This window comes from Agelaius tricolor, unplaced genomic scaffold (assembly GCF_023055355.1).
Source record: "Agelaius tricolor isolate 1412-34295 unplaced genomic scaffold, bAgeTri1.0.p SCAF_1, whole genome shotgun sequence".
Classification (NCBI taxonomy): domain Eukaryota; kingdom Metazoa; phylum Chordata; class Aves; order Passeriformes; family Icteridae; genus Agelaius; species Agelaius tricolor.
In genome coordinates, this window is record NW_027269261.1 from 76,504,872 (window position 1) to 76,532,701 (window position 27,830).

Below are 27,830 nucleotides of genomic sequence, written 5' to 3' on the forward strand. Positions count from 1 at the left end.
AAATTAACGTAAAATCATCTGTACGGAGGTTGGAATGGAAAAAAGGTATGGATAAAAAGGAGTAAAGGAGACCTTCCCATTAAGTCCCAAGGTTCAGAATGCATCCCCTTGATGAACCCAGCTCTGGACTTGACCACACTTCAGGCCTAAAGGTTTTGACAGTGCATTAATTTAACAATACTTAATTAGTAGCCTCTTTTAAACAATTTGACAGATGATTCTTAGAGAGTTTACAATACTACAGTGGTAACTCACTCATAGGCCTAATTTTCTTACTAATCTAAGTACTTCAGAATCTTAAAAAAACATTCATAATACAGTTGCTATGCCAGATGCACACTTGTATGTATACAGACCTAATGATTGTATACAAGTTGTATACCTGTGAAAAATTCCCCTGCAACTCAGAGAAGTACTCATGTCAAATGCCTTTGGATCTTCTCAGAGGGTGGAGGTTGATTCTTGAGGAGTGGGGGCATCAGCCCAGGCTCTGTCAGCTTCTGGCAGCCCTTCTCCAAATAAACTTGAGGGTTCTCTTGCTCAGTGGTGTGTCACTCAGAGAGAGATGCTGCCACAGCCCACTGTGGTCCAGGAGAGCTCAGGGGGTCTCACTTGCTACCATTGTTCATAGGGTCACAAGAGGGTGGGCTTTAGTCATAGTAATTTTTCACCCTGACCACAATCCACAATTTCTGTGAAAATTCGGTAACAAAAATGTTGTTCTATTTGGGTTTTTAGTCAGGCAAGAAAAACAAGTTTCAAAGGCTCTTCATTTAGAAAGAGGAGCTTGTCAGACAGTGTAAGTTCCTGGGAGTAGAGAGTGTTTCTGATAAACTCAAGAGGAGCTGATCCTAGCTTCTGTTCATCAAGGCTGGGGCTAACAAACATTTCAAATACCACATTGTGGCCTGAGGAGGGGGTGGAAGTTGTACCACCACAACCTGACCAGTTTTTTCACTTTGGATATCATTAAGCATGCAGGGATGTTGGGATGAATGGTCATTCTGTCATAATTATTGAAGGTCCACTTAGATAGGTTGCTGATCTCACATCTGCATCTTTTTATTCCATTTTAGTTTTTTATGAAGGCAACTCAGCTGGAACAAATGAAAGAAGATTATTCATTTATTGGGAAAACTAAAAAAAATACCCGTGTTCAGATAGAACAAGGGGAAGAGGTATGTAAAAGTTAAAGTAATTATTAGGACAGATCTGAGCAGTGAAGGAAGTACAGGAGTTAAACTGCATAGTTTGGTTTTATTAGGTCTCAGTGACATTAAATTTCAAAACCCCAAATATTTCCAAAATTTCATGTTGTATCACAGCTTTTCACAGTCATGATGGAATCCCTATTTTCTTTTTTAAGCGTCTTGAAGAACTTAAGCAGCTTTATTTGGAAAAGAAGGAAACTTTCAAAACCATCACGTTTGTGAATGACATGCAAAATCGTCTCAAAGATTTGAAACATCAAATGGCGTGGGCAGTGGTAAATGTCTTGCTAAAATATGTTTGTTCATGTGAAATGTGCTTCATTCCCAGTCTCCTGTGCATATGCTAATACGGGCTTCTTTAGGTGAGTGAGATGGAAAAAGAAGTAGAGCTGCTCAAAGAAGGTGTCAGAGCTGAAGAAGGAAATACAGAGCTCCCTCAGAAGGTCAAAGAATGCCAGGTAGGTATATGGTCGAAACCATAGAGCACTCTAGCTCCAAGTCAGAGATGTGTTGTGAAGGTTTTCGTGGGTATTGTTGCCTTTAGAAAAGAGCAATGATTTCAAGAGACATCTGGAAGTTTTGGGATGGTTCCTAAGACTTCTGTAGGTAGCAAGAAAAAATAATTTTGTCATACATTCTGATTTGCATATGAAACACATTTTGTGCAGAGAATCTGGCATTGTTATTTTGAATCTAGAATCATAGAATAGTTTGCATGGGAAGAGACCATAAAGATCATCCAGTTCCCTGGATCTGGGAAGAGACCATAAAGATCATCCAACCCCCCTGCCACGGGCAGGGACACCTTCCAATGGATCAGGCTGCTCAAAGCCCCATCCCACCTGGCACTGAACACTTCCAGGTATGGGGCATCCACAGCTTCTCTGGGCAGCCTGTGACATTGCCTCACCACCCCCACAATAAAGAATTAATTCCATATAGCTAACCTAAATTTCCCCTCTTTCAGTTTAAACCCATTATTCCTTGTCATATCAATACAGATAATGAAGAATCCCTCCCCAGCTTCCTTCGCCACCCTTCAGATACCAAAAGGCTGCTATGAGGTCGTCATGTGACCTCCACTTCTCCAGGCTGAACAGCCCCAAAACTTTTCAGTCTATTAAAAGTCCTCCAAACTGTCCTTGTTAGCACTTATTTTCCTTTCTTAAAAAAATGTTTTTATGGGTTTTTTTCTTTATTTTAAAAAGTACGTGTTTCACAATTTCACATTTTTTGGTTTATGGTCAGCATGTCTATGTAGCAATGAAGGACCACTGTCTAGACACTGGTTTCATTTCTTTTGGTGTCATGGTACTTGACCTTATTGTATTAAAAGTCCTGTGGTTGAGTAAACCTTGAGATAGAAAATAGTCTGCTGTCTGTGTCAGATTTGGTAGCCTGTTGATTTCCCAAGAATGAACATTTTTGTGTTTTCATCTTAGCATATCCATGGTGGCAATGTCCTGCTCTTTTTTTTGAAACCCAACAGTACTCAAACAATTGATAGATTCTTTTGAGAGATATTTGTCTTGTAACATTAAGAGGTTTTGAAGAAAATTTTGTTCCATTACTACTTCTTTTGTTGTTTTTTTCACTGAAGGAAAAAGTGAATGAAGCAGAAAAAAAGTACAAAGCAATACAAGACAAATTGATAACAGTAAGTGAAGAAGCACAAGCCCTTCATCCTCAGTGTATTTCTTTGAAGGCTGAAGTGCAGGCAAAAAGAAAAGCAGTCAATGAAGCTGAGGTAGGCAAAAAAAACCCTTTCAAAGTTCATACCAATTTAAAGCTATAAACTTGTCCATGCTCTACCCATCTCTAATTCTACTCCTGTGTCTTGGCTTCTTAAGTCCATGGTGAGTTCAGAACAGGTGCAGGTTCCTGCCTGACTGGCAAGTAGTGTCTGTTCAGGAGCCCTGGTGTTTATGCCTTTACATAGTTACTAAACAGTGTTAAGCTTAGGTCAAAATAAATAAATAGATGTAATTTCTGAAAATCAAGTCAGGTTTGTCTGATATGGTGCAGTTCTGTATTTACTCAAAACTGTACTTCTTTCAGAAATTATTTCTTCTATTTCTTAAACCACTGTATCCTGTTTTCTTGATAGATCGTTTATAATCGCTCCAAAACGGAGTTAAAACGTCTGGAAAAAGACAGGGAACAGCTCCATAAACGAATTGAAGAACTGAAAAGCTGGTAAATACAGAGACAGTGATTATGGTTTATGTTTATTAATATATAGGTGGAAAAGAAGTAAGCTTTTCTGATTACTGAGAAAACCTGCAGTAATAGAAAATATTTATTTAGTCTTTAGCAGGTTCCAGTTAAATACCTGAATATTTCTGATCCTGCTCCTTTACATACCAAGATTTTGACTAAAATGTCAAAAGAAGAGGCAATTGGGTAGCAAAAGTGGCTTTTTTGTTTGTTTTGAGGTTGTCTTGGTTTGGTTTGGTTTTGGTGATAATAAATATTCTTTACCTTCCATGATGGTGCAAAACCAATATGTCTTAAACTAAATGCAATAGGAATGTAACTGGGGGGAGTTACGTGTGATTAGAAATCTAAAAAAAAATTAAAATTGGCATTATTGCTATGTATATCTTGCAACTTAACTGAATCTTAAATGTAACTGATGAGTGAATCTTCTCTACACTACAAATAATGAAATTCTTGTCACTTTTAAATCATCAATATGGTTTTAAAATATGGACCTACATTCTTTTCTAGTGCTAATCAGGATTCAGAGCCTGAGAAATTGGAAAGAGAAAGGAGAATTGCATACTTAAGGGAACAGTTAAAGGCATTCCATGATGAAGAAATAATGATTAGTCAGCAGTTGGATCAGTTTCAGCAGGCTACATCTAAGTGTAGGGAAGATCATTCTAGACTCAGGTAAGTTATGCTTTTTGAATGTAATTGTTTGCCTCTGTTTCAAGTTAGAGGGAATCCCTTCTTTTATGTATCCCTTCTAATGTACCTGTGATCCCTGAGGTATTAGGCTCCAGTTTATTTTTCACGTTATAAGAGAATAGATACACTTAGGAGTAATTGCTGCATCTGTAGTTAAGGCAATCCACAGAGGCTTTGAGGCAAAGAGGTTCAAATACGAATTTAGCCCATACCCAAGACAGAAAAAACAAAGCACTCTAGCTTTGAGTTGAAAAGCTGAACTTGAACAATGATTACTGAAGGGGATTATGGCAATGTCAATTATTGTCTTAAAGGATTTGAGAATTGTTCCTTATTGCACCTGGTGTATTAATGTAAATGGCTCTTACCAATTATTATAACCAATGCTTACTATATGTTTTGTTGAAGATCTTTGAAGACAGTGAAGTTGAAAAAGATAATTAGAAATAAAATAAATTTATTATAATTTGTTAGAAATAAAAAAGTCTCGTAGAACTGTTACAAAGTAGCATTTTTCTCACTTGTTTTTTTTTTTCTCATGTTTCTTGAAACTATAAAAATCTTACTGCATGTGTGTACCTAGCTTTACATTGAACTACTGATACCTTGATACACAATCCTATTAGTAATTGAAAAACAAGGCTTTACAATTATTTTAGTGCAATTTAGGCTCTATAACTACTGAAAAAAATCTGTTTTCTTAGGAGAGAAAGCAGTGAAGTGCAACAAGCACTGGATGCCCAGCAGAAACAGCTGAGAGACCTGAAAGATAGTAAAACAAACACTTTGAAAAGATTTGGACCATATGTACCAGCATTTCTTGAAGCAATTGAAGTAGCCCATAAACAAGGACAATTTAGAAAGAAACCTCTTGGACCTTTAGGTGAGAGCAGTTTCTGAAACATACTTTTTCATGGGATATTTTTGTATGGCTGCTAATCTAAGTAGTGGTCTTTTAGAAATCTTTGTTCTTTAAGGAACTTCAGATATATCTTTTTCTTCTGTACTTCCTGGTTTTACCCTGGTAGGTTATCTTTTGCTTCTGTTATGCACTCACTCACATCTACTGGCTTTCCTCATTTTCCAGCCATTTTTGTTGAGATATTTTACAATGGTAAACTTTCAATGCATCCCTCCAACTCCCCCACATCCTTAAGGCATCAGAGAACTGTGCTTTGACTGCTTGTTCCTCAGTGGATAGCACTGTCCAGATCATGGACAGATTTTGTTCAAAATGTCCAGTGGTTGACTTGTGGGTTTCTCAAACTTGAGATGTTTGGAAGGAGCAGGTCAGACAGACACAAATGAGATTTTCTTGGGAAGCTGGCTTTTATTTGTCTTCTGTCCAGCTCTGACAATGGCTGTTATTTTCAGTTTGTGAATGGGAGGAAAGGTTTCAGCATATTCTGGATGTAAAGTACGTGGCATTTACTGCAGGGTAAGAGAATATGTGCCACTGAAGACCGGTGATAGAATGGAAATCTTCGTGTTTGTTTAATTTGCAGTATAGTTGTTCCACTGCCTTCATCCTTAAAGCATTAAATTTCTGATAAGCTGTCTTTGCCTTGATTTATTTCTGCTAAGCTTTCATAAAATTGGTACCCTAATGGAAGAAAATACAGGCCTCCAACAATGTGTAGGTTCTCTAGGCAGAGAAATTATATGTTTGTAGAGTCTTTTAACTTTTAGTCAACCTCTTAAATTTTCTTTTTCTACCTATAAGAAAGGTTTATTTTAGACTCTTAAAAAAAGGTAGGTCTGTTATAGAGTCTTTTAACTTTTAGTCAACCTCTTAATTTTTTTTTCTACCTATAAGAAACGTTTATTTTAGACTCATAAAAAACCTGAAATACAACAAAACAAGAACCTTGAGTGGTAAAAATGCTCTACTGAACATTTTCTCATGGAACACAGCACCTAAAGCCTTGCTTATTGCTTCTTATGTTTATTTAGGTGCTTTGATTCATCCAAAAGATCCTGAACTGATCTTGGCTATTGAATGCTGTTTAAAAAGCCTTCTTCAGGCATTTTGCTGTGATAATCATAGCGATGAAAGAACTCTTCAGTCACTGATGTCAAAATATTATCCACGTGGACATAGACCTCAGATAATTGTAAATAAATTTCAGAATAAAATTTATGATACTAGTCAAAGGTAAGTATGTTATAAATTTTATTGCTTAGCCTTGATGGTTGAAAAGAACTATTTGTATTTTTTTTTTTTAAGAATCTCATGTGAGTTTTATGAATGGTGTTTTTTTTTCTTTTCTTCAGAGCTGTTCATCATCCAGAATTCCCAACAGTTCTGGCAGCATTGGAAATAGAAAATCCAGTGGTTGCCAATTGTTTGATTGATATGAGGGGTATAGAAACAGTCCTGCTGATTAAAGTAAGGCTTTATGCTTCCTGTTGATCTTTAAAGAAAGAGCATGGAGCATTTATGGTGTCTCCACTGGTAATGTCTGTAATGGATAAAAGAGGTCGAGGAAGTTCTGCTCCCCTCTCTGCCCCATGTGTTTCAGGACCTTCCCTGTTTGTTTCTGGGTTGTTTGCCACTACCTTTCTGGGCCTCTAAGTGGTGTAATTTGCCAGTGTAAATAGTCCATGTGTGTGTAGTTAGCCTCCTAACAGCTGGCTCTGTCTCATGTCTCTCTGTTACTTGGTGGGTTCAGGATGTGCTGCTTTTGGGTAGTCTGGAAGTTTGCAAAATTTCCAAGCTGGCCCTACCAGTTGTACCTAGAAGCTGGTAGCTAAGTTTCCTGACACTGTATGATTTCTGATCTTAATTGATTTTTGATTTTCTGTTAATACCAAAGATACCAGCTCCTGAAGATAAGATTACAGATAAAATATTCAAAGATAAAAATAAGGCGTATGTTTTTATTTAGAGAAGGCAGGATATTCTCTAAGTAAGCAGAACTAATGATCCTTACCTTTTGTGAATTTTATTTTTCTCCAAAATCTTTTGTCCCAGTTTATCCTCTGACATTCTTAGTGGGGAGAGGTGGTTCATGCTCTTGTCTGAAGCAGAGCTGACTGTTTATCAAGCATGACTGTCACTGAGTGGGTTATATAACAGCTGAATTTTGTAGGCTTTTGTCATGAATGTTGGGATTGTTCTTCCCCCTCTGCTTGAACTCATCAGTGATTTTCATAACATTATTAGCTTTGAGGCCTACCTGAGCAATTTCAACTGAATCTGAAAGAAGTATCCTGTGGAAAAATTAATACATTGGAATGGATAACATGGTTGCCTTGAACAATGGCATTTAGTCTGGCACTGCCAATGCTGGGATTTTTTACCAACGTGTTTCCCTGAACTTTAATAGAATCTTGTTTGATGTCCTTTATACCTTGCTTTAGAAGCTTCTCTCCTCTATGTTTATTTACTTTTGATAGTTGAATATATCTGTGCATAGTGACGTTCTGGTTAGTGATTTTTTCCCCCCAAGGCAAATTATAAGGGACTGATTAGATTACAGAATTCACAAATAAATGACCAATTAAACTTAGTGGGTTCTTGAGAATGTCTTGCTCAACTAAGAAAAGTAGATTCTTGATGCTACAGATAATATTCACATTCTTTCATTAATGTATTTCTTTTCATTAAGAATTGAAATTATTTCTGGGTGAAAACATCTGGACAACTTTTAAATTCTTCTCTTTAATTATGGTTGCATTTCTGCTGGTGTTATAAGGCCGTTTTGTTTTTCAGGTTAGCCGCAGGGCTCGTGAGATAATGCAGTGCAATCGGCCCCCGAGAAACTGTAGAGAAGCTTTCACTGCTGAAGGTGATCAAGTATTTGAACGACGCTATTACTCTTCCATTTTTGTCAGACCCAAGTTCCTAAGTCAAGATGTTGAGGCAGAAATCAGGTTAGTATCTTGTAACGTGTTTGTAGAAAGTGCAATTGTTGGTATGAACAGTGGAATTGCATATTGCAGTGTCTATTTGCATGTACACTACTCTCTATTTTCTCCTGGTATTTATATTTTCTCCATTTTTTTTCTGATATTTATACTTCCTTTCTGAGAATTCTAGAAAATCTCTTAATTTCAGTGCCTTTTTGTGATAGGAACAAACTTGCATTGTATTTAGTTGTCTTTCAGCTTGTGGCTTGTAGATCTTACCCACCAAGCAGGGATTTTCTGTGCTCAGTACTGCAGGAAATCCAGCTACCTTCTTTTGTATGCTTGGTCAAAAAGAGTATGGAGTCAAGGCTGTTTCTTTAAAGATACAATACTTGAACAGAGATGTCGTAGTTTACTGCAAGGGAGGCCTGACTATTCAAACCAAAGTTATTAGCACACATCCTCCTGTTGGTTTCAAACTTTGCATCTGTGTTTCCTCAGGCTTTTTACTTCATTCTTGGTAGGTATCTCTGAGAATTCCCGCACCTTTTGTATTTTTAGGGGTTTTTTCTCTCATTGCTTTCAAAATGGTAGTTGGAAAAGCAAAATAAACTACAACGATTACAAACTCTAGCAGTCACCAAGGAATTTGTGACAATAGAATACTTTCATTTTGAGGCTCAGATTATATTAGAGACATATTAGGCAATTTTAGTATTAATAGCTGATAGTATAAACTGAATTGAATGTTAAAATTCATTTTTATAAACTCAAAAGTTTTAAATGTGTCAGTTAATTGTAGTTTGTTCATGTCAGTATATAATGAATTTCACTCAAAATTTATTTTAACTTTCAAAGTGTTACAGGCATTCCATTACAAATTTTGCTATGGGGAAATGATGGCTAATGGCTAGTTAAAAAGAAGTGCATTTTTACCCTTTGTCTTGTAATGCATTTAATTTTTTTTTTTGTGTATTTCTGTATGTGTGTGTCACAAATAATATATGTGTAGTATGTAACATCTCAATATCACTTTGTTCATAAAGTCACTTGAATAAGGAAATTGAAAACAAACGGGCACAGTTGACAGCCTCTCAGCAACGCTTACATTCCATTGAAAATGAGATTAGGCAGAATGAAGATCATCTCTGTGGTCATCGGCGACACCAAAAGCAGCTACAGGTAAAAATAGGTACAGTGTTAGTTTTTAGAAGCTCCTCAGTCTTTTCCTATTTCATTTTGACTTCTGGAATCTATCTGGAGTGCCTGATAGTTTTTAATTTTTCTCCTTACTTTTCTTGTTTGCTTTCATGTTTTGGTTTTTTTTTTTTTTTTTTTTTTTTTTTTTTTTTTTTTTTTTTTTTTTATTGCATGCTCTTACAATTGGGGACAGAATGATAGAGGCCACATCAATCCTTACACATGCTGTTGTTTCTGTTCGGTACCTTTCCCCACCTTGTGCTAAAACTTACAAATTTATACTGCTATTTTTGACACTAGTAGTAAGTTGTTGCACAGAAAAGACACTTGCATCATATAATGCTTCTCCCTCCTTTATTTCTGTTGAGCCTTGCCTTTTCATTCCCAGAATCTTATCTTCTTGCTCTTCTGGTATATTCTTAAGCCGTCTTGATACGCTTAATATTTCTTCTTTAAGTTCTCTTCATTTTAATTTCTTTATAAACTATTTTACAGCTGTTAGCCTCCTTTCTGTGGTCTCTGGTACTTCTAGGTAGGATATATATTTTTGATGGCCATTGGTGCTCTTGGTAGACAGTGTAAGCTAATACATATTATATCAGTTTATATTCAGTAAATAATAAGTAAGAAGCAGCAAAAAAACCCCTAGCATGCAGTCTGAAATGCTGAAGATAAATACTTGGAGAAAAAATAAAGTGTATTTTATTAAATTGTCATATTGAATGGAAATATGATAACTTAAAGAATTAAAACACACAACGTTCAGAACAAGTTATATCTCATGAAAATGAATTCCACAGGTGGGTGTGAAGAGTTGTGTATCTTGTTAGTCACTAACAAAGCTAAAAAATAAAAGTATCTTCTTTCCTGTGATGACTTAAATAAACAAATGTGAACTTTTCTTTTTAGTTAAGCTTCAGAACAAGTATTTTCTTTTTCTTCCCAGGCAAAAATAAGAACAGCAAATGCAGAGATAGCAGATCTTGAAAACGTGGAAGAGCACCAGTCAGCAGACATCCATATATTAGTAAGAACAGATTATGGAATTATGTCTAATTAGCATATGGACAATGTCTTTTAATGTTGGCAATGCTTTGAAATAAGCAAAGTTGGATAGTGAGGAATGGAACGCTTGCCATAATTCTAAACATTTCTTTAAATTGAGGAATTTTATTTATTTTTGGTGATTTAATTTTTTTCCCCAGGTTTTGCAATATTTCTCTTTTTGAATCAGAAAGTATTTATGATGATAATTTATTAGGAATGATGTTATTTTCTAGGAGACAACAAAAATTCACTTACTCTTCCTGCATTGCATTGTGTATTGGATGTATATTGGCCACAGATCCAGAGGGAAGTTACCTTGTTCTTTTCAGTCTTTTCATCACAACTCCGAATAAAATCCTCTTAATTTTCAGTCACATAAATATGAAGTTCCACTTCCATTTTGCACTTTGATTTATTGGTCTCCTACAAGGTCTGTCAGTCTCTTCCTTTGGGCTTTGGTGACAATTACATTGAGCTGCTCCTATTCTTACTAGAGTTACAGAGAACTTCATGTAATACTGTACCCTAATACTGATAGTAAAAAAATCTGGTACAGTAGTTTACAAATGTGTCTCTTTTTATTATTCTTAACTTTAATACTTTTTGACAGCAAGACGAAGCTGAAGAAAATAAGAGTAGGATGGAATCTGTGAAACAAGACATGCAGCTACAAAGCAGAAAAATGGAAGAACTGAAAAATAATCTCCAAGCAGCTGAAAAAAAATTAGAAGAGGTGAAAGAAAAAATTCATCAAGTGGAAGAAATTGCTGGCCCAATTAAGGTAACAATAATTTTATATTGTATTTTTGATTTGTTCCATTTGTGTGTCAAGGGGAATGAGGTTAAGAAGATGTGAGGCAAGAGAAGAGAACTTGTTGCCTGATATACTTAAGGTCTACCTAGAAGATGGAAATGGAACATTCCATCTAGAACATGTTGGGAAATGAGCTTGGTAATATTTTGAAAGTGATGATGATTGTTATCTGTAGAAACTGTAGTGTTTTATGTTTAGAGTTAATTTCCAGGTATCTTTAGTCATGGAGTAAAAAGGCAGGAAAACCAGTTTCCTTGACTTTCCTTTCCTGTGCATCACATTTTTTGTTTTGTTTCTTGGCTAAGAATGTTCATAACTATTCATTTCTCAAAATATCATTTGAAGTTCTATATGAATTGGTTGTTATTTTATAAAGTTACATAATTACAGAAGGTACCAGTATATAGTTTTAATTATTCAAGACTATTCAAGACTTTAACTATTCAAGGCACCTGGAAATGGCAGAAAAATGGCAAGACTTAAGACAAATAGCAGAATGGTGACATGCTAAATTTGATATTGGCAAATGGAAGGCAATCTCACTTTGGCAAGAAGAACTTATGGTTTGAAAATAGAAAACAGAAATAAGAGTTCAGGACATTTATAGTACTGTAAACTTGTAGAAGGATGAAAAGAAGAGAACTTAAAAGATCACTATGGCAATCTCTTATATGTTTCATTTAAAGTGTAAATTGCTGTGTAGTCAGCCCAAATTAAAAGAGCAAACAAAAAGAGTAAGAAAACAGGGCAGCAAAGCAACAGATAAATGTGTTAGTTCTAATGTATCTAATATGGAAATTCTAGAGATATTATCTATTTTAAAAGAACCACTCTGTATGGAAAGAGAAGAGATTTATTCAGAATATGAAAACATTCCTTGTTATTTAGAGTACTGAATGCAATTGAGGGAAGCAGTGAAATTCCTGAAGAGGTTTTAAATCAGATGTGTTGTTAAGTGTTCTACAGTTGTTTAATTAACTGTGGACATGTAGCAAGTTTTGGTTTTAAGATAGAATTGGAAAAAAATAAGAGCATATATTATTGTTGGTGATGGTTGGTTTTCTTGTTTGTTGTTCTGGGGGTTTTGAGTTGTTTCTTGGTTTTGTTCTGTTTGGTTTGGTGTTTTTATTCTTGTTAAGACAAGCCATCTAGTTGACAAGGATGAAGAAGAAAATGTGTCCTAATTTATGTCATTCTTTATACCTCTTTGCTTCTCTGGAAAGATATGTCACTTCAGTGGTATCAGTACTTATATAGAATAGAGGTTTCTGGTGAAGGGTCTGGAGCACAGTTCTTGTGAGGAGCAGCTGAGGGAGCTGTGGCTGTTTAGCCTGGAGAAAAGGAGCCTCAAGGGGGACCTTAGCAGTCTCTACAACCACCTAAAAGGAGGTTGTAGTGGGGTGGGGCTCAGTCTCTTCTCCTGGGTAACAAGTGACAGAAGGAGAGGAAATGGCTTCAAATTGCACCAGGGGAGGTTTAGTTTAGACATGAGGAGAAAAAATTTGATGGAAAGGGTTGTAACCCATTGGAACAAACTGCCCAGACAAGTGGTGGAATCACTATCCCTGGAAGTGTATGGCTGTTGTACTGCAGGATGTGGTTTAGTGGTGTGTATGGTGGTGGTTTTGGGTTGATGGTTGTACTTAATGTTCTCAAAGGTTCCAACCTTAACTATGCTATGAGTCTATGTTTGTATACTACAGCTATAGCAGGATACTGAATTTCCACACAGAAATGCAGTTCTGACTGATATCACACAGGCATCTGAAGTTCCAGATAGAATGTAGTGTAAAAAATAAATGCATTTTTTTGAGCTTTAAGAGAAAGCATAGCTTTTCTTAAAGATTAAAACATCACCTCAAGATATAATTCCTAAAATCATTGCATGTATTTGTTCCTTGTCGGAATTGAGCATAGACTTTCTCATAAGCTCCTGTTAAAGCTCCCAGACTCTAGAAGTAGTGTTACTGAAAGCCAAATAAGTTAGAACAACCTGTGAGAAGTCAGCAAACGTTAGAGAGATTCTCAGGAATCTACCCCAAACAGCTCACATCGTGATTTGTTCCAAACAGGCTGAATTAAACCAGGCTGAGTCAGAAGTGGAAAACAGTAAACGCCATTTGCAGCACTATGAAGACAAACAGAGAGAACACGTGGCTTGCATAAAAAAGCACAAAGATTTACTAGTTTCCAAAGAAAAGGAATTAGAGGTATGTGTGGTGGGGTTTTTTTAGCTGTTGAAGTCAGATGGTCATGATTCTTCTAATATTTAATAATAAATCATTCTACTTGTAAAACATACAGACCATATTAATATACTCAGCTGCACTGAGTATTCTCTCAGCCATGACTGTCTAAAGCAAGTAAAGTAATTTTGTGTAAGTTAATTGAGACCTCTTTTTTTCTGATAGGACACCAGTTCTCTCTTGACAGATAAATAAGGGTTCATCATTCTAGGAACATTTCTTCCCTCTTTTGCAATGAGAAGATTAAAATTACTTAAAATTTGTGGCTTAAGTTAAATTGAATAATGTTGTTTTGGTTTCTTGGGTGGTAGGGTTTTCCTTGTACAGGCCCCATATCTGGTCTTTTGAAGACTTACCTAATCGAGCTTTATTAAATAACTCTGAAATCACATCCATAAAGACTTTTAGAAGACTGCCCTATTTAAATATGGTGATTTTGGTTCCTTATTTGTCTGCATTAGTTAAATAACTGTGATTGTATTAAAAATCTTGGATACAGTTCTTGGCACTGAAATAACTACTCGTGTATAAATGTTGTCAATAAAATTGTCAACTGGATTTGCTGTAATGAAAACAGAAAGAACACAAAAATATTGTTCTTGCTTGGAGTTTGTAGCATAAAATACTTGCTGTGAAGACTAAACACATTTTTGAAAAATGTGACAATTGTTTGAGTTTCAAACATTCCTTTAGGAAAAAACGGCAAAAGCAAGGCAAATCTTCTCGGAGCCCATCAAGGTCAGCAGAACTGTTAAAAGTCTTGATGCAGAAATGAATCGCTTGAGAGAGAAGATAAATTTAGAAAGCAGTCACCGTGGAAACAGAGAAGAAATAATCCAGTAAGTCATCTTTACTGTCTAAAACAGTTCAGGTGGGATGGAAAAGAGAGGAGAAAGAAGAGTTTTCTTACTGACTCACTATGTGTTTATGTGTGTTTTTACTACTTAAGCTATCTATGAAGCTGTAGAAATGTTTTGTACTGATTCTCCCAGTACTGAACAGGCTTAAGAGTCCTGAAACACCTTCCAGTGGTTTTAAGCAGCATCTATGCTTACATATATGATGGTACCAATAATCAGACACCCTCTTATGTTTTGAAGTATCCCAGTTACAACAACATGAATTTAACTCGCCATATTGTTTTGTGATGCATTGAGGATTAAGCATAATTCTGGTTTGCGTAACTAATGCACAAGCTGGGAAGCTCCTTGAGTGTATTTCAAGGAAGCACTCCCCTCAGATATTCTTGAGCATGGAGAAACCAGTCATTCATTCTCCTTGGTGAAAGAATTTATTTTCAGAAAAATTAAAAATAGAGTTAAGATTTAATTTTTGTCCACATTTCATAGTGAACAGTGTCTTATCAAATGCTTTTAGCTTTCACATAAATTCTCACAAGAAAGTTTTCATTTGAATATTTTGTTTATCAAAATTATTTTCAGCATTTAAAACAATTGCTCAGTTTTAATGTAATGCATACTCCTCCAAACCTTGCTCCTAACAGGCAATTTCAGTATGCAAAGGAAAGGTACGAGGATGCAAGCAATAAAGTAAAGAACTTACGTAGATTTATTGGGGTGCTGGATGAAGTGATGGCAGAGAGGCTCAAAGTGTATCGGCAATTCTTAAGGTGAGTTTGAGACAGTGTTCACAACAATCTTTTTAACCTATGATTGCTCCCACTTTCAAGCTTATTATGCCTGAGAGTTTAGAGGCAGCCTGGACTGACAGCTGGAAAAGCAGTGATATAGTGGAGCCAGTATTTTGCTTCATCCCGAAGACCTCAACTGTGATGATTTCATCCTAGGCAGTTCTGTTTGAATGCTGGTTGTGGTCAGTAAAATGTTAACAACATACTAGGACTTGAAATAATTTGGGCTGTCACTCATTTTTATTGATTATAATCAGTAGTGCTGAGCTCCTATAGTTTCATTTTAGGCCAAATGATTCCCCTCTGCTCTGTGCTGAAAGTTTTTGAAGCTCTTGATTCAGATTCTATAATTTGACAGCTTCTTCCCCATTACTGTGTACACCTCTTCTTTTTTGCTTCAGTCCCTTATTATCTTATGCCTATCCATGAAGATTTTTGTTGTTTCCTTTCTTCAAAAGGATTCTCTCCAGTATGTCTAATGTTGCCCACTTGAGAGTGCAGTTGATTTTGGGGGAATACTGTTATTGGAGGAGGCCTTAATACTTAATGATGTGGAACTGTTGATGTAAATCTGTTGTCACTTTTCATGTATTTAAAAACTTGCTCCCCTAATGTTCGTTTGCTTGATTTAAGGAGCCTTTCTATGCGATGCAAACTCCACTTTGAGCATTTATTACGTGTTCGAGGTTGCTCTGGACATATAATGTTTGATCACAAGAATGAGACACTTTCCATAACAGTAAGTTATTTTATATTTCTTCAGTTACTATAATATATAATGAATTATTATCTGTTTTAGTCTCAGATACTGGAAATGCATTGCAAATGATAGCATAAATTGTTCTTCCCTTTGCAAAAGGTGATACACTAAGTTGTAATGTTATAAATATTCTGATCAAGTAATCAATTTAATAATATAAAAGAGTTAGCTATGATTACAAGAAGAAAATTGTGAAGTATAAGGTGTAGAAATGTTGTGCTTGAAATATGCAGCAAGAAATTGCTGGACTTCTGTGTTCTGGTTCAGAATCTATGGAGACTGTCATGCACACCAGTTATGCTGCTTGGAAACCCCCTATCCTTCCCATCTTGGTTTGAATATTCCAATCAGTAGGCCTCAGTAGAGATGACCAATGATTGTTTTAGGACAAGAATGCTGATGAAGTTATATAACTAACAAAACCAGTCATTGCAAAGGTTAAATTTAAGAGTTGGCATATTATGTATGCATAGTATGTAAAAGAACTTATGTAATGATTCAGCAATGATTCAGCAGAAAAAGTATGTAAAAATGGCTGGATTTTGTCTGTGGAGCAGGACACACATTGGAGGAGTTTCCAAAAGCCTCAGTGAAGAAGTGTCTGCTTAATCACAACAAATAGGTGTTGGATAAGTTTCTTTAGTCCCATTTGGTGACAGTAGGTTGTTATTGAAAACAAGCAAGGACAGAAAACATTGCTATTTTAAATGGTTGCTAGATGACAAGGAATAAATGTGAATTGGTCATCCAGTCTTTCAAAATAACTCATTCCTGGATCATCGATATGAAGTTCAGCAGTATTTGTGTGCTTCTTAATGGCTCTAGTTGTTATTTAAACAACTTAATGCAGGTAAACTTTGGCAGGTTTTTTCTGTGTATGTTTTAACCTACATCCCAAAAAGTTTTATCATGGATTTATTTACTTTTGTTTCTGTGGCAGACTTCAGTTTTAGGGATTAAGGGGAAAAATGTGCAGTGACAACATAAATATATGTCACAGTCCTAATTAGACAGGTGAAGCACATGTATTTGAAGAACTAAACTCAGTCCATAAAATATGAAGTCTTTGCTTGGCTTTATCAGAATATAGTTTTTTAATAGCTGATGTCTCACATGTCTCACAAAAGAGATCTGTATTTACTCAAGGAATATAAGTTGCAAAAAGCAAACAATTCCCTGCAAAAAAAGATTCCACTTCGAAAGAATCCTTATTTGCCTGCTTAACTTGTTAAAGGCAATGCAATTAGCAGGGCAAGAAAATGCCCAAGTTTCATCTTACAGAAGGAGCACCACAAGATGTCATCATAATCAATGTAACCAAATGGCTGTTAACAATGTTTCATGTATTCCATGTGAAGAATCCCTTCCTCATTTGAAATTCTTCTGTAAATCAATTCCCTGCTCTTCTATTGTACCTGGTAACCATGGGATTTTACTGTTATGTAAACATTTATGTTGACATTTATTAAACACCGTGTAACAGCTATTAGAAATAGAGATTTGAATAACGAAACTCTGGCAGAGTCATTTAATCTGTTCAGTGTGTATGACTGATTGAAGAAATTGCAGTGATCTTAGAAATGTGTTACTAAATGGTTAGGGGCCATCCCATTCTAGAATGGCAGTTGCAGTGAAATGCAGAAAAGTGTTTTCAGGTGATCTCTGTTCATGTATAATGTGTTTGCTGTTAAAATTATGATTCTGTTAGTATGTCTTCATCTCAGATGAAAAAATTGTTCCAATATTTTTATTTCAAGGTTCAGCCTCGAGAGGAAGAAAAAGCTGCCTGTAGTGATCTGAGATCCTTATCAGGAGGTGAACGTTCCTTCTCCACAGTTTGTTTCATTCTTTCTCTGTGGAACATTTCCGAATCTCCCTTCAGATGCATGGATGAATTTGATGTCTACATGGTATAGTTTAAACTTAAACTATATCTTCTGTTCTGATTTGTGTAAACTAGTAAAATAGTTGGGTTGTTACTTGTATTTGATTAAATTTAAAACCACTGTGGTTGACTGCAAATTATAAAAAGCTTCCATACCAAAATCAAAATCCCCCAAAACAAAATTTCTTAGTGATCTTGTATACTTTGTTTGGTGAGTTTTGAAGCTTTTTTGTTTCTGAAGTTGGTATCCAGAAATATGAGCCTTTCTGTTAATTTATGTGCTCAAACCATTGTTCAGCACAAAAATAATAAATCAGCTGGTACTGTGTTTGTCAGAGGTTGACTCTGCATATTGCTGGGACATTCTGGGCTTGACATGTGCTTTGATTTCTGCCAATTTTGAGATCAGTGTGGGTTTTTTTCAGAGCAAATGTAGCAATTGGATTCACTGTTGCTACTCATTTTATAGAAACTCATACTTCAGCTAGGAGCATTTTTCCAAGATGTTGGAATGCAGAATAATGAACAATAAATACTAATGTTGATAAAACTGATAAATCGTATTTCTGTGCACAACTTCTGTGGACAGGCCACTAACCCATTTTGAAATTTATTTTCTTTTTTTTAAGATTTATTTCCTATTTATTAAATATGCGGGGTGGTATGAGTTTGAGAAAATATTTACTTCAGTGAGACAAAGATTTGAAACTGCCTTATTTAATTGTGTCTCAGTGTCCCTTCCTTATCAATCATTTATTTACTAGGAATCACTTAGAGGGAACAAAGATAAAACATTAAAGAATATTAAAGAATTCACAATTTCTATTGAAGAATTTTAAAAAGGACAGTATGCATCTAAGGAAGTGAAACAGTCATTTTTCAGACAACTTTCAAATCTTAGAACCTCTTGTAAAAGTTAGTTGTGGAGAAGTTTGTCCATCTTTTCAGAAAAGGATGGATACTCAGAACTGTAGGCCTTGCAAAGAGCTTGCATGTCATCTATTCCATAAATGATTCCAAACAATTTGTCTTTCCACCCCAGTGCCAGTAATGCAGCCTTACTGTCCACTGTAGTCTTGGTGTAGTCACAGAGGCCCACCACATGAGGACTCCATAGTGTGTTTTCATGGGAGATCTCTGCTTTCATGAGGAGCAGGGCACAGCAGTGGAGCTTGGTTGGTTCCTCCTAGTAACAGCTTCCTATTGTGCATCCTTTTCAGTAAGCCTAATGCACAAGGTTCTATTCAAAATAGTAATACTGATATTAACAATAATAATCCTAATAAAAACAAGCTCCATAATATCATAGGTTTCATGGAGCCCTTAAATCCTTTCAGGTGATTTTTCAGGCAGGATTTTACAGGAAACATTATTCAGCTAAAGTACAGTTCATCTCAGCGTACCAATAAAGTAAGAAGTACATCAAAGTATGTATGTACATCAAAGATGATAGAAAAACACTGTAATTAGATGAATGTGTGATGTTTCTAATAGAAACTTTCCATTGCCCATGTATGCTAAAAAGTACAGTCTAAGAATTTCCCAGGCTTTTAGATTTTTACCCTGATGTTTCTCCAGGTTTTCTTAGTTTTTATTAGTCTTACTTAGATATTTTCTTTAGCTAGCCTTGACTGTATAGCAATTAATTCTGGTAGGTTTTCTAGAATCATGCTTTCTAATGTATTTTTACTGTCACTACCACTACCTGACAAATCTTTTGTCTTTAGGATATGGTTAACAGAAGAATTGCCATCGACATGATTCTGGAGAGGGCTGATTTTCAGCCCTATCGACAGTTCATTTTGTTCACCCCCCTGAGCATGAGGTAATACTCTTGTGGTTTATCTCAGGATAGAAGAATTGCAAGGAGTGTAAGTTGAAAAAGTTGAATGTCAGGAGAAAGAAATTTTGCTGTTTGTCGCAGTAGAACATAAAAATTGAAGCAGTTCTGTGAATTTAAAGGTTTTTTTTTAACATAATGGTAATTCAGTGGGACTTGGAATAGTTCATCTGAAATAACAACTTTTAGAAATGTTTTATTTTGTCAAGCAGGCTCTTCTTAGCCTAGCTTTGTATGTCCCTCTCCTGTCCCAAAAATAACAAAAGAAGGGATTTTTCAGTTAATGCTATACTACTTCAAAGGGGTTTGTCATTTGAGTTGATTTCATTTTCTGGGTTTTAATGTTGCTGATCTAGAGAGAGTCGTAGCTTACACCATCTTTTAAATTTGTCATCCAGTGGTTCAAAATACTTTCAAAACCTCTGTATAAAGGTAGAGCCATTCCCAGTTTAAGGGGACAGTCATGTCTCTAACCTTGTGCAGCCAGCTCAGCTCCTCTCTATTAACCCAGTGTAACTAGTGAAGCCTGGGAGGGTAATTAAAGCAGTCTTCAAAAAGAAGTTGATTTATTCCTAATTGTCTTCCCTCACTAAAGTATATAAAAAGTAGAGTAGTGGTATCTGTTGTTATTTCAGTGGAAATGCTTTTGTGGAGATTTTCTGAAGCTAGTAAACACGCAGGATTTTTTTGTATGGTTACTGTTGAAAAAATTAGTAATTTAAATTCACTTTGAATTTGTTACATTGTTCCATGTTTCATGTTTAGCAAACATTAAATTTTAGAAAAATATGGGGCAACTTGAGGAAAAATCCATTTAGGATAATCAGTGGAAAAGCCTGTGTGAATTTACGTTAGTAAATTAGCTCATTCTTAATATGTTGGGATTGATTACATGTGTGTATAGTATGTGCTACTTCAGTATCTGTAAGGCAAATCCTTACTTGTATTCCATCATTTGTTCATTTGGAGGTTTTGGTAAAAGAACCTTTTCTCTAGTTAAGGCAGTCTAATTGTTAGAAATCACATGATTGAAATGAGTGCTTGTCTTTACCTCAGGATTTTATTCAACTTGGGCCCAGGATCAGTTCAGTGAAGCCCAAACTTCACCTTATGTTACTGTTTTTTAAAACTGTTAAAGAAAAAAGGTGGAGTTATTTAAAGGAAAATACGTAATTTAAAGAATCAAATGGAAGTACTAAAATTCTTGGAGAAGAAACACTGTTTAAATGATTAATCTTTTATTTTTAGTTCTCTGCCTATGAGTCCCCATATTCACATCCTCCGCATGCCAGACCCTCCAAGAGACCAAAGAGCACTGACTTTCCAAAATAGGAATGACGGAGATGAAGATCAATAAGTATCTCTGTATGAATATGGTATTATATTGAGGACAAATGTGTAATAATATATGTAAAAGTATTGCTTCCTGAATCTGAAAAAGATGTTAAATTGTTAGATACTCTCAGGAAGATATTTCTGTATTGTTATTAATTATTTTTTAAAGGATTACTGTGTGTGCACAGAACACGAATAAGCACAGTTTGGATAAGGAGAAAATTTTGAACGTTCTGTTGATATTTTTAGCTACCAGTTGTAGAATTTTTTAATCTGTTGTTCTGATTTTTCTTCTGAAAATTTTGAAATATATTTTGTATAACTATAAATAATATTTTAATAAACTGGTTGAACTGTTACTTGTGGTAATGTTTTAGTGTCTCTACACACTTAAAATCAGCATTAAGTTACAAATACTGTTTTCTTCCTAGCTATGCTTTATTTCTTAAATGTGTGGTAATACATGCAGTAAAATGTGTTTCATTTATTTTCCAGTGAAACCACCCACAGTAGCTGAATATGAGCAACTATTAGAACTTACACTTTCATAAAGAGAAAAGGAAAAATTTTATATGTAGTATATTATCTTCGTGGGAAAATAGTTCTTTCATTCTTTTCTTAATGGATTTGAGTGTCTTTGGACATGAGCTTACAAAACCCAGCAAGCTGTATCTTTATAAACCTAGATTCTTAATTCCAGTGAACTGGTTCTTACACACTCTTGAGTTTCCAGGTACAGAATAAGTCTCTAAATATTAATTTTATTATCATAAACTACAGAGACACAAATCTTCCCAATATATAGGAATAAAGTAGAATAAGAATTTTGGGAAGTAATACTTTAACTTCTCTACAGCATTGTAGAGCTGTGTTTCGTTGGGTCTGCCTGCCCTCTCTCCCGATCCACATTTCCCTGGGACCAGAGTAATTAAACTTTATTTGTTTAGATATTGCAAGCACTTACTGGGAATAAGAGAGAGAAAGAAGAAGCAGATTTTTCAAACTCATTCAAATTAACATGTTTTTTTTTGTCCTGTTTTTTTTTTTTTTTTTTTTTTCTCCAGGAACTCGAAATTTTTGGCAACTCTTCAAAAACCCTCACTTTTTAGAGTTCAGCTGCATTTCTTTTTTGTTGTTGTTTGATGGGGGATTTTTTGTTGTTTGATGTTATATGGTTACAGGAGCCATTGAGACTACTCAGAGAACAAGATTCAGCAGTTTCTGCACTTTCTTACTGAATAGCAGTTCCTCAATAAAACCTTATTACAGTGTAAGTTTTAACTTGGTAGCGTAATTTGTTTTCAGTCGCAGTACAGTATTAAACTTTTAGGTTTCTTTAAAATATGGAAGCTAGGTAGGAAATACACCTTAGAGAATCATGGATCCATAAAAAATGCTAAGTTGTAAGGGACCCATCAGCTGTGTTATGTTCCCAGCTGACTTCTGGCAAGTTGAAGTCCTGCATAAGGGGAAGGGCAGTTGAGCTGGAAGTGTCCCTTAGTTCCTCAGAGACCATTCCTCAGTGTCATCATCCTGGCCCAGAGGTCTATAGGAGACTTCCAAGATGACACTGAATTATTTGTATGTCCCTTGATTCTTACTTAGAGGCTTGCAAGTGTGCCATTTCCAACTGTAGGCTCCATACATTACATCCTTGACTTACAGTGCTGCCCTGGCCACTGCTGCTCTGCCCATCCCTCCTGAAGAGCCTGTAACCATCCAACAGGGCACTCCAATTACAGGACTAAGCCCACAGTTTCACTTAATGCCAGTGATGCCAAATCTCTGAGATTGGGCCAAAGGCTTGAGATGGTCTTGTTCTTCATGCTGTGTGCATTAGCATAGAAACATTTCAGCTGTGGTGCTTTGCAGCCAACAAACCTGAAGGAGATGGCGGGATCCCATTAGTTTTCTCAAGTTCTTGCACACCATGCCATCACTCCCCACTGGCAAGCCTGGTTTTGTCTCTTTCCTCCTTCCAAGTTGGTTTAAATTTCGTCAGTTACCTTGCTGGTTCCTGTGCTAGAGCTCTTTCCCCCCCTGAGATAGGTGCATGTCATCAGGTGTCAGTAGAGCAGGTGTTCAGTAGATCATCCCATGGTAAAAACCTGATTTTTTTTTTTTTTTTTTTTTGCTTACACCAGCCTTGGAGCTATGTGTTGACCTGGTGGATCTGCCTATTGCTGTCAATATTATTCCTTGTTACCAAAAGGATTATGGAAACTACATGTGCGTCTGATCCTTCAGCCTTCAACTCAAGCCCTGAAGTCTCTTTTCATTGTCCTTGGAATTCTCTTTGTTTTTTCGTCATTGCTGGCTTGAACGACCAATAGTGGATAGTAATCAGAGGGCCTTACTAGCTTGGAGAGTTTTCCAGTAATTTCTCTTATCCATGCCCCTGGGAGCTAGCAGAATTTGCCATGAGTTCGGTCTGGTATGCATGTCAGGCCCTCCCTCACCTCCCTCCTCTTAAAGGGAGTTTCTTACTACTGCTGCCCTTCTTTTGCTGTTATCAGAGGAGGTCTTGATGCAGGGTACAGGAGGTGTTGCTTTAGGAGGCCCCTCTGTCCCCGTAGAACTTTCACCCACCTCATTGTCTGGCCTTGTTCCAGGGGGCCTCATAGCTGTTGTAGAAGGTTCCAGTCCTACTTGTTTTCAGGAGGAGGAGGAGGAGGAACCTCCTCCCGCTATGTGGAGTGACCTGCTTCCAGCCTTCATCTTGAGCAGACCCTGGACTAAAACATCCTTGACTAAATACCCTGCAGGGTTCTGAGTCCACCTGCTTCTCCACTACAGTGGAGGTTTGAGACTCCTGGGAGTCTTGATACTGTGGCATCTCTGTGAATAACTTATCTGGTGCTTGTTCACTGGAATACCACATAGCCTGTTCACTTCCACCTGAAGCCCTTCCACCTGGCAACAGCTCCTCAAGCACAGCACACCCTCTCCAAAATAACTTTTTGTCAGCCCCAGCCTCTCAGAGAGGCATCAGGCACCCCTGTGACCTGCACAGAGCCCCCTCTGCCCTCAGCACACCACACTGTTCAGCTTCTGTCCAGCACCACTGGCACAGCTTCAGTGATCCAGCAGCTGCAGGGGAGCGAGCGCTACACCGAGTCATCCATAACTGGGGAAGCTTCCACTGCTACACAGATGCAGCTGGGGCTGAAGGGATCTTTTTGTACTCTTCTTCAACAGGCCCTGAGGCTGTTTGCCTCTCCTGGCAGACTTCAGACAGCCCAGGGTAATGGGCAGACTCCCGGCAGCTGTGAGGAGGTTACTGACAAACAGGACCAGGCTTTGTTTATGTGCATGCTGCAAGAAACAGCAGTCATGGACTGAAGTGGGGAGGTTCTGGCTGAGCAAACCAGGAGGGATTGTTCATGATGAAGGTAAGAGGCGTTTGAGCATGTTACACAAGCAGGCTGTGAAATCTCTGTCCTTGGAAGTTTTTGAAGTCTATTGAATAGACTCCTACATCTCCTTCAAGCAGGGAGCTGGGAAAGAGATCTATGAACGTCCTTGCCCATCTGAACAATTCTATAATTCCATAATTCAAGGTACTTACACCTTTAGGACTATGTGAAGATACTGGGGGGTGCCTTACAAAGTGCATGCTTGGCAAAAAACTTGTCTGGAACCAGCAGGTTGAGGGAGGTGATTCTACTGCTCTGCTGTTGTGACATCCTGCCTGGAGTACTGCTCCCAGGTCTGGGGTCCTCAGCATTGGAAGAGCATGGACCTGTTGGAGCAGGATCAGAGGAGGCCACAAAGATGCTCAGAGGGCTGGAGAACCTCTGCTATGGAGACAAATGAGATTTTCATCTATTGAGTCCAGAGAAGGCTCCAGAAAGACTTCATGGCACCGTCCAGTACTTAAAGGGGCTGTAAGAGAACTGGAGAAAGACTTTTTACAAGGGCCTGTTGTGACAGGACAAGGGAGAGTGGCTTTAAACTGAAAGATAGTAGATTTAGATTAGATATTAAGAATAATTATTGTGAGGGTGATAAGGCACTGAAGAAGTTGTGGACACTCCATCCCTAGAAGTGCTCAAGATCAGGCTGGATGGGGCCCTGGGCAACCTGTTTTAATGCAAGATGTGCCTGCAGGGGGTTGGAACTGAATCCTCTTTAAGGTCCCTTTCAACCCAAACAATTCTTTGATTCTAGGACATGATCATGAGCCACATGTGGAGCTTGACTCGATTTTATGATTAAATTGGGGTAGGTTTCAGGCCTTTTTACAGTATGAGATAAAATGGCATTGCATTATTTCCTCCCGATTCTCTTCAGTATCCAAAAAAAAAAAAAAAAGGCAAAAGTGCAGAGGCGAGGCAGAAAAGAATAAAGCATTTATCTTCATTTGTCTTCTGCAATGAGTTGTGTGGAGAAAAGAGATTAAGGAAAATTAATGCATTCCTACAGAGCTAACACTTCAGCTTTCTCCCAAGCTTTTATAGACTTACTTGAAATATTGGAGGAGCTGGCAACAATTCTGGTCTTTCATTCAAATCAGTACTTTGTATTTATTCTACTCTGCCCCTGTACTTGATGAAGATGTGTTCTTGACTGTATAATTATTATAGCATATTTTCATGGTAGAGAATGAATTCTGAATAAACAATTACTGAAGCCCTTGCATGGATGCACTTATTTTTGCAGTGATCCTACTAAGGTCTCCAACCTATCATATTCTTGGTTCTTTAAATACATAGTTTACTATTGTGGCTACCTAGAGAGAAGATTGCAGTGCTGATGTTAACATTTTTGAGTTTGACTGTGTTTTTGAGTCGTTGGCCATTTTGGATGGCAGTGCATTGCTTAATGCTGCACTAAAGTAAATGGAGCCTGTCTAGCTACATAACTTCAATGTGCAGGGAAACATAGAATGAGAAATTGTTTTTCATGTATGTAAACCAGAGGCATAAAATCTGAGAAGTATTCAATGTGAGCATATAATTCTCAGAAGTATGTAATTTCTAGAATGTGTATTTTAAGTTACGGCCAAATGCATTAAGTGTACTTCTCCCTCATTTGCTAAGACTATTATATGTGTAGTCTGTAGTAAAATTCTAGAGTAAAAATTGTAGTTGATATTTGTGCTTTTGCTGTTTGGAATACAAAGCAACCCAAAACTGATAGTATGGCTGTAGTTGTGACAGCCATCGATTCCATGATCCCCCCCCACAACAACTCTTAGCAAGTTGTGTAACACTGCTTTTTGTTGCTTGTTTTCTTTTCCCTTTAATTTCAAGATAAGCTTTGCTTTTAAAATTTGAAAATACAGAGAATTATTTGGTTTGGGTCATGTTTTATTGTTTGATTTTTAGCTATTAAAAGTACGGTCCTGTTTCTTCATAAGGTAAGGGAGAAATATCAAACATGCAATTGTAAGATGTTCAGATTGCTTTTTTTTTTTTCTTATAATCCAGCAAGCAACCAACTGTTTAAAGCATCAGGGAAATGGGGCATAGGGAGTTTTTTTCATTTGCAGTTTCTGCAGTCTGATAGTTCTTTGTCCTTTCCCAAGGCTGTGCAGAATTTGTCACAGGATAGCGAGAAACTTGATTTGTGCACATAGAATTGAAGAGGAAGTTGGTTCTTCTCACTATCCCTCCTTTATCATCATACTTTATGGTTAATTTATCAGTAGTGATTTTTATCATCATATCTGTTTATATTAAACATAGAGTAGTTTAGTATCAGATGGTAAGAGGGAAGTCTCTTACTTCAGGAGGGAAAAAACATTAAAAACCAGGTTTAGGCTGAGCAAATAAACTGTATTTCACTTACAGAGGTTTGGTAGCTGTGCTGGTAAATCTTAGCAATAAGCATCTTAGAGCATCAACAGCTGCTCCAGCCTTAAATACAAGAACTACAACTTTTGGTTTTGAATAATATGCCTATTCTAGTGAGTGAGTGTAAAGTAGTTTTCTTCATGCTTCAATAATGAAATACATATTTCCCAGTGTGCAGTGACAGATAATTAAAGAGATTGAACTTTTTCTTTTTTTATTACCATGCTGAAGACATGAAATAAGAATTAGGGGAAAAGGTCAAATGTTATAAATTTATTTTGGGACATATATATTGCAACCTCTGTGGAAGCTTTTGAAAATTCTGGCAAAGATCAATACACTTCCAATAAAACCTTTAAACTTGCAATAAAACAATATTTTAAACATTATATATATATATATTTATATATATTCTTAATTAAAGGGTTAATTAATTTTAGCAGGATTTTCTTTTTTTTTTTTAATATACTGCATTCCTCTGACATAGCTCTTTCCATATTGAAGGGATGCAAATGAGGTAAGAATTAAGGCAAACCTAAAAGGCATGCAAATGAAGTACATTTATATCCACTGACAATACAAGCACGTGTGGACCAGACTTGGGAGCCGAGAAGCTCTTCCCTTCTGTCTGTCCAGTACTACTTTACAGCAGAATGGTGACATGATTTATAATAAACAGTTAACATTACCATGGGAATTCAGTGTCACTAACATTACTCAGTCTAGGAGACACAGAGCTAGCATCAGTAAAACATGAACAATAAATAATATAATTCACTGCAGCACAGGCCTGCTGCACAGGATTCAGAGGAAGAGGGCTGTTATGAAATGACATTGCACACATCACGTTGTGGCAGTTTATTTTTATAATATATACTTTTAAAATTCTTTAGCAAATGACATTCTCATGCACACAAGTGTTTCAAACACAAGAAGCAAGTCCATTTATAGGTAGTCCAAGCAAATTTTTGTGTGTGTGGAAATAGCTGCAAACTGAATGGAACATTAAACTTCTGTGCAGTCTATGACGCGTCGTACACGAGCTCATTTTTGAATGTCACACTGCAGGAGTAATACAATGGACGGATCACTCTTTGCAGCTTCTTTGAACTCATCCAGTGTGATCTGATCGTCTTTGTTCTTATCCATCTTACTGAAGATCTTGTCTACCCGTTGCTCAGGCGTCAGGCCATCCTCATTCATTTTCATCATTATCACAGTGCCCACCATTTTGTAGATGGCCTTTGGAAAAAAACCAAATGGAAAATTCAACATGAA

At 36.6% G+C, this 27,830-nt stretch overlaps 2 protein-coding genes across 5 annotated transcripts in view; one reads left to right on the forward strand and one right to left on the reverse strand.

The window, feature by feature from the left end:
• SMC6 (structural maintenance of chromosomes 6) overlaps positions 1-26,554 on the forward strand; it is a 44,383-nt gene extending 17,829 nt beyond the window's left edge. The window contains exons 8-28 of one of the 3 annotated variants that reach the window (XM_071440369.1): positions 1,077-1,178; positions 1,367-1,486; positions 1,574-1,669; positions 2,812-2,958; positions 3,319-3,407; positions 3,942-4,106; positions 4,829-5,007; positions 6,078-6,279; positions 6,399-6,513; positions 7,840-8,000; positions 9,023-9,158; positions 10,123-10,203; positions 10,834-11,004; positions 13,110-13,247; positions 13,977-14,122; positions 14,788-14,913; positions 15,568-15,673; positions 17,452-17,604; positions 19,307-19,404; positions 20,668-22,024; positions 23,953-26,554. In XM_071440369.1, the coding sequence (XP_071296470.1) occupies positions 1,077-1,178; positions 1,367-1,486; positions 1,574-1,669; positions 2,812-2,958; positions 3,319-3,407; positions 3,942-4,106; positions 4,829-5,007; positions 6,078-6,279; positions 6,399-6,513; positions 7,840-8,000; positions 9,023-9,158; positions 10,123-10,203; positions 10,834-11,004; positions 13,110-13,247; positions 13,977-14,122; positions 14,788-14,913; positions 15,568-15,673; positions 17,452-17,604; positions 19,307-19,404; positions 20,668-20,776 (2,640 nt within the window). In that variant the 3' untranslated portion in view covers positions 20,777-22,024; positions 23,953-26,554. Of the gene's footprint in view, positions 1-1,076; positions 1,179-1,366; positions 1,487-1,573; positions 1,670-2,811; positions 2,959-3,318; positions 3,408-3,941; positions 4,107-4,828; positions 5,008-6,077; positions 6,280-6,398; positions 6,514-7,839; positions 8,001-9,022; positions 9,159-10,122; positions 10,204-10,833; positions 11,005-13,109; positions 13,248-13,976; positions 14,123-14,787; positions 14,914-15,567; positions 15,674-17,451; positions 17,605-19,306; positions 19,405-20,667; positions 22,025-23,952 lie in introns of those variants that run through there. The other 2 variants (XM_071440378.1, XM_071440387.1) reach the window with 2 other exon arrangements.
• Positions 26,555-26,805: 251 nt separating this feature from the next.
• VSNL1 (visinin like 1) overlaps positions 26,806-27,830 on the reverse strand; it is an 87,326-nt gene continuing 86,301 nt past the window's right edge. For both annotated transcript variants that reach the window (XM_071440414.1, XM_071440423.1), the window contains exon 4: positions 26,806-27,794. In XM_071440414.1, the coding sequence (XP_071296515.1) occupies positions 27,597-27,794 (198 nt within the window). In that variant the 3' untranslated portion in view covers positions 26,806-27,596. The remainder of the gene's footprint in view (positions 27,795-27,830) is intronic.